This window comes from Electrophorus electricus, chromosome 10, assembly GCF_013358815.1.
Source record: "Electrophorus electricus isolate fEleEle1 chromosome 10, fEleEle1.pri, whole genome shotgun sequence".
Classification (NCBI taxonomy): Eukaryota; Metazoa; Chordata; class Actinopteri; order Gymnotiformes; family Gymnotidae; genus Electrophorus; species Electrophorus electricus.
This window is the reverse complement of record NC_049544.1, coordinates 2,995,041-3,008,829: the sequence shown is the minus strand read 5'-3', so window position 1 is coordinate 3,008,829 and position 13,789 is coordinate 2,995,041. Positions and strand designations below refer to the sequence as shown.

At 48.3% G+C, this 13,789-nt stretch overlaps 3 protein-coding genes across 5 annotated transcripts; 2 read left to right on the top strand and 1 right to left on the bottom strand.

Moving 5' to 3' along the window:
* Nucleotides 1-895: 895 nt before the first annotated feature.
* Nucleotides 896-5,602, bottom strand: si:ch73-54f23.4 (zinc-binding protein A33). Its single transcript, XM_035530720.1, has 7 exons — nucleotides 5,549-5,602; nucleotides 4,330-4,563; nucleotides 3,915-4,010; nucleotides 3,307-3,540; nucleotides 2,870-2,892; nucleotides 2,525-2,640; nucleotides 896-1,864 (listed from the first exon to the last, which is right to left on the bottom strand). The coding sequence occupies exons 1-7, from the start codon at nucleotides 5,600-5,602 to the stop codon at nucleotides 1,311-1,313; spliced, it is 1,311 nt and encodes a 436-aa protein (XP_035386613.1). The 3' UTR covers nucleotides 896-1,310.
* Nucleotides 5,603-6,072: 470 nt separating this feature from the next.
* ino80e (INO80 complex subunit E) lies at nucleotides 6,073-9,907 on the top strand. 3 transcript variants are annotated; one of them, XM_035530980.1, is made up of 8 exons: nucleotides 6,073-6,101; nucleotides 6,566-6,648; nucleotides 6,726-6,796; nucleotides 6,881-6,933; nucleotides 7,009-7,081; nucleotides 7,350-7,467; nucleotides 7,782-7,880; nucleotides 8,302-9,907. In XM_035530980.1, the coding sequence occupies exons 2-8, from the start codon at nucleotides 6,568-6,570 to the stop codon at nucleotides 8,506-8,508; spliced, it is 702 nt and encodes a 233-aa protein (XP_035386873.1). In that variant the 5' UTR covers nucleotides 6,073-6,101; nucleotides 6,566-6,567; the 3' UTR covers nucleotides 8,509-9,907. The 3 variants fall into 3 exon arrangements, with proteins under 3 accessions (XP_035386873.1, XP_026875278.2, XP_035386874.1); XM_027019477.2 differs by having other exon boundaries at nucleotides 6,078-6,172; XM_035530981.1 differs by lacking the exon at nucleotides 7,782-7,880 and having other exon boundaries at nucleotides 6,078-6,172.
* Nucleotides 9,908-10,549: 642 nt separating this feature from the next.
* On the top strand, nucleotides 10,550-13,541 carry LOC113583244. The gene is made up of 2 exons (XM_027019464.2): nucleotides 10,550-10,956; nucleotides 11,571-13,541. The coding sequence occupies exons 1-2, from the start codon at nucleotides 10,663-10,665 to the stop codon at nucleotides 12,726-12,728; spliced, it is 1,452 nt and encodes a 483-aa protein (XP_026875265.2). The 5' UTR covers nucleotides 10,550-10,662; the 3' UTR covers nucleotides 12,729-13,541.
* Nucleotides 13,542-13,789: the final 248 nt, after the last annotated feature.

The following is a 13,789-nucleotide window of genomic DNA, read 5'->3' as shown; positions in this document are numbered from 1 at the left end:
TATCAGGAGCAAACACGGGCCAGAAAGTATCAGAAAATGATCACGTCCTGAAAGAGGTTTTTTGAATACGAAGATTAAATCCAGACGAAGATTCCATTGCCGTGTTTTAGATAATAATCTGCCTTTTTACTGTACTCTGCTCTTACAGCTCAGCGTACAAGTACAGCTCTCTAAGGTGAGAGATAATGCACTCGTTAAAGTGCTCGCGCTCTTACTTTGTAACTCAAACGACTCCATTAGGGCTCGTTAGTGGGAAACGGTCCTCTGTGTAAAGACCCAAGGGCAGTTGGCTATTTTGCCGTGACTAAAACCCCATTCACCCCTCCACTCTGCGACACCAGTCAGAGACGCTCCAGAGAAAAGGACGAGTGCGCCCCACTTTCCTGGGGCGCAGGACACGTATGTGTCCAGGCGTGACCAAGTGTGTGTGAACGAAAGTACAAGTTTGTGGTGTACGAGAGCAAACGTCCAGTGGTCAGCATGTTCCAAACATTGCTCAGTCATGTCTGGGGCGACTCGGCGAGCGTGTTTGTGTTGTGTAAACTCAAGGTAAAGCTGTAGTTTTCAGGGTAACAAACTACCAACCAGCCGCCATCTTGTGTCCCTCAAAGAGCTCCACCCTTCCTGGTGTAGGTACTGCTTGTCCACCTCTGTGGGTTTTCTTGTTCACACACACACACACAAACAGGCCTTTTGTGAAAACGTTTGATGTTTCGCTTCATGTCTGAAGATAATAATAAATGCACGTTTCACTTTAGGCTCCTTTGTTGAGAGAATACACTTTAAAGGACCCTGTGAAAAGGACCCTGTCTCAAATTACAGAGCAAGGCATTTCTACACACACACACACACACACACACACTCACATTGTTCAGATAATAATGACAGTAGCTGATTTCAGCAGGTGTGACTGTAGTATTTATAGACAGGCTAAAGTGAAACAGTATAACACCCATCCACCATCCATCTATCATTTATTTCTTCACACACTTTCTCTCTCTCTCTATACCTCTCTACCTTTCCTCTCCCCACTGTGTTTCTCTGTCTAGCCAACCAGGCACTCTGAGAGTGAATACTTAGAAAGCCATTTATATTCACAAAGAATCTGATACAAGTATTTGAAAGTCAACAGCAACAACAAAATTTCACTGTTATATACACATTAGTTGAATGGAAATTAAGCATTTGTCAGCACAGCTTCACTCTTCGCTCCAGGTTTCACTCTTACACTCCAAGTTTGACCGCCAAATCCAGGCACCTGGGTCTGAATTCCCAGTTGGCGTGCGTATCTGGCATGCCCGGCGGAGTCCTCAGAGCGCCGGCCGGAAGATGGAGAGCGGGGCGCGGTTCCTGCCACCATCCGCGTCGCACGGGTTGAAGAACGGGCAGACGGGCACGGGCACAGTGCCCATGGCGTAGCAGAAGAGCGGTGCCATGGTGGAGGCGTCGTAGAAGCACACCTCCTCTCTGTCACAGTCCAGGAAGACGCCCAAGCGGGTGGGTGGGGCGGCGCAGCGCACCGCGGTGGCCTCCGGGTACGTGCACGCCCGCACGCGCCCGTCCCGCAGCGTCAGTGTCCACAGCCCGTCCACCTCCGTGGACGTGTCCATGGCGCCGCGGGGTATATCGTCCCGCGCCACGCCCACCCGCCACGCCGTCTTGCTCTGCACGTCCACCTCCCAGTAGTGGCGGCCGTGTGTGAAGGCCTGCCGGCCCAGCACGGTGTAGTAGTAGTGGAAGCGCTTCGGGCTGCTCGACGTCCCGTCCAACGGCGTCTCTTCCTCGAAGCGGACCGCCGTGTTGCCGGCCGACAGGCGGAGCAGAGGGTGAGCTGTCTCGGGGTCGAAGGTCACCATGGATATGTCTGCGTGCGAGAGGAAATGTATCATAAGGTTGAATCAGAAGCAGACTGAAGCTTCTGCCGGAGAATTGTGGGCAAGTGTGGTTAATTGTGTCCTGCTGTACTGTAGCTACCAAAGAGGTAAGTATTGAGAAACCAGTCATCACATCTCACTGAACTGCTGCCAATGTCACATGACAGAGGCACTCTTAGAACCTGAAGGGTAGTGGCAACTGCTTAGTACTGCCTGTACTACCTGGGGCAGTGGTAGCTCAGTGGTTGAGGTACTAGACTACCTGGGGCAGTGGTAGCTCAGTGGTTGAGGTACTAGACTTGTTGAGGTACTTGACTACCTGGGGCAGTGGCAGCTCAGTGGTTAACTTGTAATCAGAAGGTTCCTTGTTCAAGTCCCACTACTGCCAAGTTGCCACTGTTGGGCCCCTGAGCAAGACCCTTAACCCTCAGTTGCTCAAGTTGTACTCAGTCATAACTGTAAGTTGCTTTGGATAAAAGCATCAGCTAAATGGTGTAAATGTACTGCCTCTGTGGCCTGGCATGACCCTTGGCACGGTGTCCACATGAACAGAGGTGAAAATATTATTGCGCAGGTGGGCATGGAGGGCAGTCTTGAACATGCTGCATGTGGTTTGACGGAGGCAGTTAAAGGGAAGAGAGGGGCTGTACCTGGGTAGAGCGATGTCCTCATGTGCTTCCAGATCCTGTACTGGATCGGCCCCACAAACTGGCCTGAGCAAAACTCACTGTCTACCGGAGCCGGACGAAAGAAGTTCACCTCGCATCTGATAGACACAGAGACAGAGGCGCAGAAAAAGAGGCACAGTTCATGTCTGAGAGAGGCAACAGTTGATTTAACAGCACTTTTCATGCATGGCGGCAACTCAAAGTGCTTCACATAAAAGACTGCAGTAATTTGGTGTCCACATTGAAGAGTGTCTGCAGAAAAACAGACATGAGAGAAAGAGAACAGATGACATGAAGGAGGTTATAGAACAATAAAGTCTGACTTACCTTTTCAGCAGATCTTTGATTTCCTAAAAGAATAAAGAAAAAAAAAGAATTGAAGAAATGATGTCACAGTTCACAAGCTCTCACATGAGCGCCTCAGATTCCACTCCCACCCATGCAGTCATGTGACTGTGTAAGCAGCTCAACAGTGAACCGTGTGGTAAACAGTATCAGATAGCATCTAGCATGTTCTGTGGGCACGCTCCAACCCCCCACCCCCACCCGCACACTTTAGAGGGCTATCCATTAGCATAATGCTGAGTTGCTTCCTAATATCAACATCTGACTCAGGGTAGAGTCAGTTGGTGTGATAGCATGCGTTTGTTCGAGTAACTAGTGTTTGTAGACAAATGTAGATGGACAACAAAATCTTTGAGAAGCACTTCAACTCAGGTCTATATTCCCTGGAAGGCTGAAAGCTAAAGGAATCAGCCGGGAACCTTTAGCAGTTTGGGGCTGTCTTCTTCCTTCAGCTTGGAGTTGAGTGTCTCGATGGCCCTCTCCAAGTCTCGAGCCTGCGTGGAGATCTTCGCCTCCCTGTCCTGCAGCAGCTTCACGCGTCTGTTCTTCTCCTTCATCAGCCGCTCCACGTCCCTCTCCTCCTCCTCCTCCAGGAATCGGTGGAGGTTCTGGAATTCTGCTCGGATCTCCCGCTCCATCTCGTCAAACTGGCCCTGAGGGGATGTACATGAATGTCTGCTCGTGGGCAAGGCTCTTTCATTAGTAAAGGGAAGGAGGTCAAGTCTCAACTGAAAAGTCACTCCGACGCAATAAAATTCAATAAAACGTTTCTATTCCCAGATATCACTTACATACTTTCTTGCCAATATATTTTGCTAGTTGAAATTCCTGCTGTATTACCTTTCGATTTAAGGGATTTGCACACACCTCTCAGATATGCAGCACCATAGCAACTGTTCTAGTTACCACCGGGTTGCAAATATAGCATCAGAACATGTCATGTTGTAGAGCTAAAGAAACACACGCTTTCCATTTGCATGCATGTGTCCAAACTGCCGCTGCACCGCTTGTGAGACCCTGCCTTCACCTCCACGTCCACGGCCTCCGCGTAGGAGTCCCGCGCGGCTTCCTTGCATTCGTCGATCTCATGTTTAATCCTCCTAATGGCCTGAATCAGTCTCTCCTGCAACACAGATGCAGGCATGGTTGGAAATTTCAGCAGCGGCCTTTGCATATAGTAATGTGTAGTAATAGTCATGGCAGCCTGAACGCAGATGCACCATTTCCAAAAACAGGATTTTACTCAGGGCAAAGTTAAGTCAGATGATCAACTAGTTTCTTGTAAATGATGGACAGCATTTATGTGCTATCAGGGTTCTGTTTCTACCTCTGAAAACCACTGGCCCACTCGGCACATGCTTCACGCTGATCCAGGTCAAACTTCGCACTGTGCTAAGTTTGTCTTTGTTTTTCTCCTCTTTGTCTTTGTGGGATGCACTTACCTTTTGGTCATTGAGAAGGGACTTGTTGCAGTTGTTGTTTGTATCCTTGGTGTGAGTGTCGTACATTCCAGTCTCCTCTTCAGAGCGAAGGAAAAGAAGACAAAACCTCAGGACATCACACGTGAGAGATGGGGCTATAAAGAGCTGTGTGTGCTTGTGTATCTGTCTGCCCTGTGAGAGAGAGAGAGAGAGAGAGAGAGAGAGAGAGAGAGAGAGCAAATAGAAGGACAGAGACTATGCAATAAATCCAAAGGGTCACTAGAGTTAGTGGTCAGAGGTGGGACTAGAAGGCGAGCTCAAATGAGAGTGTGTGTGACACGCAGGTAATGGGTTAGAGTGTCAGGATTAAGGGTGTGTCATCAGACTCTGAATAATAAGACATCAGCAGCAAGGGGGCAAGGTGGAAAGTGGAGAGAAGGCTGCCGGTGCCTTTAACAGCGGCGCAGAGCGGCACGATTTATGGCAGTGAGGAAAGAGCTTTCTATTTCTGTCTGTCTGATGCTCGGCAACAAGAGACAATGTTAGAGGACAGACAGACTTGGAGAGAAAGAGAGGGGCTTATGTTTCACTCAGCAAGCTCTATAGAAGACCCTGGGGGTGTGTGTGTGTGCGTGCGTGTGTGTGTGTGTGTGTGTGTGTGTGTGTGTGTGTGTGTGTGTGTGTGCGTGTGTGTGCATGGGTTTGCGTATGTGTCTGTTTTATGAGCAAACAGAAGGAACATTATGTTTCATAAAGAGGGGTCTGTCTGGTAAAGATTTTCTGAATATTTCCATAAATTGAATCATTAAGGTCTTTCAGGGAAGGCAGTATGACAATAAAAACCTATTGATACCAAGAAACTCTTTTGACACCATGGGAAACGTGTTCGATATTTCATACAAAAGGTCGGATAATTGACGCTTGTTTCCCACTGTTGTATCTCCCCAGTCATCCCCTCCCTCTCCTGCTCCCCTCCCCTCCCTTTCCTGCCCCTTCCTGCTGCCCTCCCCTCTCCTCTGCTCCCATTGCCCTGATCTCTCCTCCCCTCCCTGCCTCTGTGGACTGATATATCATTGTGTTCTACCTGACTGACTGCTGGGAGCCAGTCAGGGGTAGATAAGATGAACGATGGCTTATGCAAAGTCCTATTCAATTAATGAAAAATAAACAAAAAATTTAATTCCACTTTATTGTCAATTAATCAAATCTAATCTAATAGGACTTTTAATAGCTCGTCTACCTTTGCCTCTGGGTCCAAGCAGTCAGGCGGCGTAAATATCTGACTGCTTGACATTCAAAATATCAAGCAAGAAATAGTGCTTTGCATTTAAAATAATAATTCACTGTAAAGTATTCCATTTATTTACTTATTTATTTTTAAATTTGCAGCCAAACACTGATAGTTCTTGTGCTACATTGGGTACAGTGACTGCAGAGAATACCAAAAAGGTTGATTATTCTCACTAGTCAGAAATAATTTATGAACATATTACATCATTCGTCATTAAATTACGTTTGTAAAACTGTTCATTTAACCGCACAACATGTTTTATATATTTTATGCAAGTATTTACAAGCGTCCACAAAATAAAATAAAATACTTTATTTATAAAATTCAGTTTGCTTTCAAACCACCGGTAAGGTATAGGAGAAACTGAGAATAAACTAAGATACGGCGTCTTAATTTTAAAAGTTGGCGTTTCTGAGCGAGGGGCTAGTTAACGTGTCTCCCACCAGGTCATTTAGAGTTCATTTCCGGAGCATAAAGGATACGAGGAAGTAAACAGTGTATGGTAACGTTCAGCGTGCACTTACACAGGTCGGTTAGCTGGATTCAGTGTCCAGCTAACCATCTAAAGTTCAGGTCGGTTACTCGCTAAAGTGAATTTCCAAATCAAACCGTATAAGGGTTGTTGATTCCTAAATATTTAGCTAGCTGTGTAGATCTGGTCGCTTATTTTAGCTAGCTCGCTAGCGGGTTAGCTGGGGTCTCAGTAACAAGGAAATGCGTTGAAAAGATGCGTCGGTGTGTCCGGTGTATATGGTTTATGGTCAATATCACGATCTGTGTTATGTATTTACACGCATGCGCAAATTATGAAAGGAGAAGGCAGTATTCGTGCTACAGATGGCTACCTAGCTAACCACCACCATAGGAGTCCCAAGCTAATATCATGGACGCATTTTAGTAGTCGTTTATTAACAGAGATGGTGAGATTGCGTGCTGGTCTAAATCTACATGTTCTTTCGTTACCAGATATGAACGGCCAGGCAGAATTGGATGTGGATTACAAGCGCAAATACAAAAACCTGAAGCGTAAACTGAAGTTTTTGGTCTATGTAAGTGTCTCTTCTGTGCTTGGTTCTCTGTGTTTACGTGGGCGCATTCTCATTTATCTGGCCTCGTTTGATTACAGGAGCAGGAATGTTTTCAAGAGGAGTTGAGACGGACACAGAGAAAGCTGCTTAAAGTTTCCAGGGACAAAAGGTGAAACTCTTCTCTTAAAGCTATTGCACACTTGAATCTTTTTTAATCAAAGTGAGCGCGAGCTGTCTTTCATGTCTATCTCAGCTTCCTGCTGGACAGATTGTTACAGTATGAACGCGTGGACGAGGACTCTTCCGGTAAGTATTTACTTAGCTTCAGCTTCAGCTTGGGCATGCGTTGGCGTGGCATGGAAAATGATGTGTGTCTTGCAGACTCGGATGCCACAGCCTCCTCGGACAGCGAAGGAGACGGGCCCAGGGAGAGGGAAAGGGAGCCAGGAAAGAAGTGAGTCCATTATCAGTACCGAGTGCGATTGTGGAGAAATGGCTAAATTGCCCGTGTATCTGTCGCTTGCTGGATTTATTCCATTTTTTAAAAAAATCAGCTCACTTGTATGCCTTTTCTCATCCTGCGCATTGTAGAGACTGACGTGCCTTTATCAAGGCTGATATTGACATGACAGGAACTGACAGACTTTTTAACTGCAAAGGCAAACAGATTGTCTGCATGTCCGTTTGTCCCTGTGTGATCGGTTTCTCCCTCGTCTCCTCAGGAGGAGGAGTCCTGGAGTTCCGACCCTCACGTCATCGTCATCCCCCCATCTCTCTCTCCTCTCTCGCTCGGGGGCGACCTCTCTCCAGTCGTCCACAGCTTCGCAGTATCTCAGCACGGTGAGTACCGCGCAGGCTGCCTCGTTGGCCTCTACGCACATCTGCTCATAACATTTTGGTTTGGAACGTCATTGTTTTTTTATTTGTTTGGGGTTTTTTGCTCTTATATTAAGTCACTTGTTGTTATTTTGACATCTTATTCACTCATTGTTTTCTTTCTCTTTTATGTTGTCACATCATCTGCGTATTTTGGACCTGGGGAAACTAATCTTTTCGGGGTGCACACTGTGTGTATGGGTCTGTGCACGTGCGTGTGTGTGTGTGGGTATGTACGCGCGTATGTCTGTCTGTGTGGGTGCGTGTGCGGGGAACAGTTAGCCTTCCCTCCTGACTATTTGGCTCCCTCTGCTGAGCGAGCGAAGAAAGAGAGAAAAGCAAAACCATCCAAACAAAAGAAAGAGCCTGCAGGAAAGGTGAGAGAGAGAGCGAGCGAGAGAGCGAGCGAGAGAGCGAGCGAGAGAGAGAGCGAGAGAGAGAGAATATAAGCACACAGATGTCAAGAGAGGCATTGACATTTTCTTTTAGGACATCACTGGCCCATTCAACACGCAATGTTATATGCAGACCTTTACATTTATTGCGTTTAGCTGACGCTTTTATCTAATGTGACTTACAATTATGAATGAGTACAACTTGAGTAATTGAGTTAAGGGTCTTGCTCAGGGGCCCGGCAGTGGTGGGACTTGAACCGTCCAATTACAACTCAAGTACCTTAACCACTGAGCTACCACTACAACTCCCTTTTTCATCAGTCATCAGAACATCTCTCTTTTTTTTCCTCTCTCTCTCTCTCTCTCTCTCTCTCCCTTTGTGCCACCCCAATCTCTTCCGCAGGTGGTATCTGCCATGGCATCTAACTACCCAGCGGGCAGTGCCGCGGGCACGGGGTCGTCGGGCCCATTCAGCTGGGTCCCGCGGCAGATGCTGAGCGGGGACGCGGCCGAGGAGGAGGGCGAGAGCGAAGGTGAAAGCGAGGGAGGAGAGGAGGAGCGGGGGGAGGGAGAGGAAGCCGAGCTGGTCATCGACATTCCCAACGAGTGAGGTCTCACCCTCAGGCCTCCAGACCGGCCTGTTTACCCACCGCGCAGCCGCGTCAAAGTGTCGGTGGCTGTCTCCGTGCAAACAGACACTGGAAGTACACACAGGGCTAGGCAGTTTCATTAGAACTGTATTTGTTTTGTTTTTTAACCATATTACTTTAATGTCAGTAAAATTCAGTAAAAGTTTTGGAGAAGCCGTCCAAAGCCTGGGAGGAACACCTGGAGGAGCTTTCTTCATACTGCAGCACCCATGGTCCTACCTGTGCAACCACATCAACATGGCCTCTGTACAAGACAAACACCTGGCATGCTATGATTTAAAAAAATATATATATATGTCTGTGGCTAAGTAGAGAAATGTTGAAAGTGTTCTGGCCAGGTGTGTCCAGTGTCCATCAGCGAGGGGTCTGTCCAGGTGAGCAGTCAAGCACCCTGGCAGTTCTTTCTGTCTTTGACATCTAACATTGTTTTTGAGTGGGGTGGGATGTGATGTGTTAAAATATAGTTTGCAGCTTTATCTTTTTATCACCAGTTCTAAAGGTGAAGATGCTGTAATAATAAAGAAATCTCAGTTTTTTTTTTGGTTTAAAATTCTTTATGAAAGCTGAAAGTCTAGTTGTCAATATAAGATGAAGCCCAAAATCCTGACAAACTCCACCTGTTTTGAAATGTGAAGAGTTAATACAATATCTGTCTGTAACGCGTCCTTGAGTCTGAGAACGGCACTATAGAAATATAAATGATGATGATGGCGCCGAGCTTGCAAGTGCGTGACCTCTGTGTGACCTCTCCCCCATGCTCTGCACTTGCAGCCCTCCCTAAATCATGAGTCACGTCCTTCTCTCGTTCTCCTCGTAAAGACTGATCCGAATTAGTGTTTGCTTTGAGCTTGTCTGAGTAAATCCAGATCGGTGCGCGTGACCCTGCAGTTCTGTAATAGAAGCTGTATTTCCTACTGCCTCTTAAACTACGCCATGCCTACTTAACCCCAGCTGTTAGCAGCATGTTGCGTGATGGCCAGAGCTTCCATCGGTGCTAATGTCATCTTTGTATTTTGAATTGAAATAATTTGATTGTTGTGTTATGGTTTTCCCCAGCGTTAACGTTTTATTAAAGGGCTGTTTAACGAGTCTCAGAAGTGCACAAAAAAGCTGGTTTTAAGTCCTGTTTACTCTGTATGTGTGTATTGTATCTCATCGCGTCACTGGAATTGTGTTAAGAGGGTGAACCACACGTACATGTAGGCTCGTCGGTTACAGTCTCTCACACAGCCACACCTATTTTACCTGTAAGTTCTTAAAGCCAAGCTTGAGCTTTTAGCTATGCAGTGCAGTGTTACGAGACATACTGTCCTCTGGCGCACTCGACACATACCAATAAAGATTGGTCCCCCCCCTCTCCAGCTGACTTCTTTGCCAGATTCATTTCTAATCCAAATTTAGGATATTTCACTTGCTTTTTCCCCCTCTTAGACGGGAATTAAACGAAGCGTTCAAGATGCTTTATCGTTCCGAGAGTCTTGTTTTAGTGTTCATGTCAGCAGGACTATTACCCAATTAGAAAGTTGTAGCGGTATGAAATGTGTTTGTGTGTTTACTGTGGCCTGTGTGTTTATGATGGCTGTGCTGTTTGTGAGCCCCTTATGAAGGACATTTAAATCACGGTAGCCCTTAAAGTCGTGTCGTCTCCTGTAATTGTGCTTGAATTCCACTAGGCTAATGCGTGATTCAGGAACTTTTACACACGCATGTTAAACACACAAAGCAAACAACCTTAACCTCAGACAATGTGTGTGTTTTTAACAGAGTGTATATGGGTCCTGTGTAGGTGTGTGTGTATCAAAGAATGCTGACTTACAGGTAATTGTGATAGGAGTGTGAGGGTGTGTGTGCAGGTTTGCGTACACTACGGTTGAGCTGTTGCCAGAGACACTGATTTACAAAAGAGCAGAGAGAGAGAGACGCCCAGGCGTTCTGCAGAGCTGAGAGTGCAGATGCAGATTGTAGACTAGAAAGGGAGGGGGGAGAGAGTAGGAGAGTGAGCGAGGGAGGAAGAGGGATAGACTTGCAGGATCTTGTTGACTGTAATTGCCTGTTCAGCGCTGGCAGTCACAGTTGCAGGCTGCAGCGCGGGGGGCGAGCTGGGAGCGTTGGTCATGCCGGCCGCAGCACAGAGGAACAGCGCGTGTGGGCACGCCTCCCTCGCCCTGCTGGCCCTGACCCTCACGCTGGCGGCCGCGCGGGCCGATCTGCACGTCTGCGAGGGGAGCTTCTTCGAGCGCGCGCCGCCGGCCCATGTCGCCCTGTCCGGGCTGAAGACGGAGTGTCATGCGTTGGCGGACGGGCGGACCTTCGCGACGCTCCACGACCCGGGGTGTGGGGCCACCATCTACACGGCCTTCCACCTGAGCCCGAGCAATGGGTGGGGGAAAGGGGTGGCGCAGGAGGGGGTAAGACCATCCGCCTTTCTGGTCTCCTTTGCCGACAGCGGGTTGTTGAGATTGGAGTTGCAGCTAAACTGCACTGTCACTGCGTGGCTCCAGCTGGTGGAGTGATTTCGTAACGCTTGACAATTTAATTCAGCTTTACTGATCTTTTGTGTCTGAAACGTCGCTTTGGACTGGCTGTAGACTAAAGCTCTGTAATTGTTTTTTGCTGACACAGTTTGAAATAGAGACTAATAAAATATGAAAGATTATAGATAATGTTTCAGAATGTCAACGGTGAGTAAAGGGTGAAAGACTTGAATTGAGGCGACACCTTGATTTAGGGTTTGAAGGAGAAGGACCGACAAACTGCTGCAATCTTACAGAAGTCTTAATAAGTCCTGTTTATGTTTGTTGAAAGGACCCATTTAGCAATGTTGCATACAATAGAGACTCAGTAGATACATTCTCTTGTTGAGACACAAAAGAAACTTTTCTTTCTTTGTTCTCTGTTTTGAAAGCAGAGAATGAAATCTTTAACATAGCAGTCTTGACATTAATGGACCTCGTTTAAGCTAGTTTTAATGGAAACAGTCCCCACAATAAATGTTTTCTACGTCTCTTAAATGCTTTTGCAGGATGAAGGTGGGACAGAAGACGCTGGTGAAGAATCCACCGTGTTTGTGCCTGCTCTGTACAAGAGGGGGCAAAATGCAGCTCCGCCTGCCTTGGCCTCCCCTCTCCAGAAAATGGACTCTCTCAGTGCAGAGGTGGTAGAGAGCAAGGTCATACCTCTGTGCTCCAAGACAGGGGGGGACGTGTACGTGCAGACTGGCGTGGGGGGTTTGAACAAGTGCCAGACAGGGGCGGCGTGGACGGCGGCGTGTTGCGCCGTCCCGGAGGGAAGCGGGAGTTTTAGTGTAGGAATAATGCAAGGAGAAGGCAAGGAGCTGCAGACGGTGAGCGTGAAGGAGCTGGAGGAGTGGGTGGGAGTCCAGGAGCTATTTTCAGGGGGTTGTGGGGAGAGTGGAGGCCAGGGAGAGGAGGAGGTGGATTCGTTCTTGAGAGAGTCACTGGACAGCAGCTGCCAGGACCTGCCCTTGGCTGAGGAGAGCGAGGAGCAGGCAGCATCCCATGCCGCGATGCTCGGAGACGAACCCGACCCCGAGGAGACCTCGGAGTCTGACGATGGCGGCATTCTGCTCTATGTCCTTTCTTCCGTCGCCTCGCTCCTCTGCAGTCCCTTCTTCGCCGTGGCCTCCGCCTTTGCCGACCTCCTCTCTCAGGTCGCGTACGTGCTTCAGGAGGACGCGGCCGTGTTGGCGGCGGTGCCCGGCGACGGCCTCGCTCTGACCCAGAGCCTGGCCTCCGGCGTGGCCTCCGGGGTGGAGGGTGCGTGGGACGTCATGTACTGCGTGGGTGCGACGGGCGCCGGTTCGGTCTACGCCTGCGCGAGCGCGTTGGGCGGAATCCTGCTGCTATCGTTCCAGGAAGGGCTGGCGGGCATGGCCACGTTGGCGTGCGATGCCCTGGGGCTGGCGACCGGCACGCTGGAGCGAGGCTGGGATGTGGGCGGGGCTGTGGTAGGGTGGGCGGGCCAGCAGGTGGGTGAGTACCTGGGCACTGTGGGTTCGGAGCTGATGCAGCAGACAGTGACAGTGGGAGACGGGATGGGGACTCTCGCCTGGAGGGGTCAAAGGGGCATGTGTCACCTGCTTCAGGCACTGGGGGGCATAATGGGAGGGTTGCTGGAGAACACCGTAGGGAACGTCCAGGAGGCCTTCGGAGGAGAGTGAGAGAATGGGACGCGTTTCTTTTTTCCTACATATCCATGTCTGTATCCTTCCAAGCTTCTGTATACTGCATTGTACTATCAGCATCTTCCTGTTACAAGACGAGCCGAATGTGAACGACACATGGTAAGGCGTCGTTTCCAGCGTATGGAGCGGCCACGGCGAAATGGCACCGAGGGAACCGAACTGAACGTAGAGCGTAAATGTCGCAGCGGCTTGCAGCCTCATTGGGAGGTCTTAACGATGTACAGCTACTTCCTGTCGGGTGTGGTCGGGTTAAGGGGCTACTGTTACACTACGGGAGTTATCATGAAAAGGTGCTGGTCCTGAAAAGAGATAGAAAACATTTGGTGTCGTTGGTGTGAGAATGCCGTTATATATGAGTGCATATATATGTGTGTATTTTTGAGTGTGTTTTGGGGCGTGCTGTGGTATTTTGAGCCATGCTGTGTAATGACTAGTGTAGTCTCCATTTCTGCAGAATCAGTTCTCTCCTCCGCCCACCCTCTTTTCTGAGATTAGCCGGTTGTCAGTGAGTCTTCATTACAAATGCATGTTCCTCCCTCACTGTTCTTCTGACCAGACCTGCCTACCCTCACCTTTTATGGAAATGACTCCAGTGCGTAGACAGAGGAATCTGTAAATGACTAACCGCAGAGGCGATTTCAGTGGCAGGGCCACGGGACCTGGAACCAACCAGAATCCTCTCAGTTCCACACTGACACAGATCCATATGTCCTTGTGGAGCTCGGGACAGCTGGTATCAGGATTATATTTAACCATGTGTGGTATCTGAATAAATCCTTGATTCTCTGATTTATAGATTCTCGTGTGATTTATTTCTGCTAAATCAGTTATTTGTTACAGTTAGTTGTTGAAGAGGTCAGATCTTTAATGAGTGAAACTTTCATGAGTGACTGTTGAAATGAGAATTCATAGGGTGTCACTTGTATGGCCCATCTGCACGTACCTCAGCCATAACGCTGAGTTCACCATTTCATTTTCTTCCATTTTATTCGTGATTGGTTGATTTGCCTTTGTTTTTAATTAATTATATTCAATAC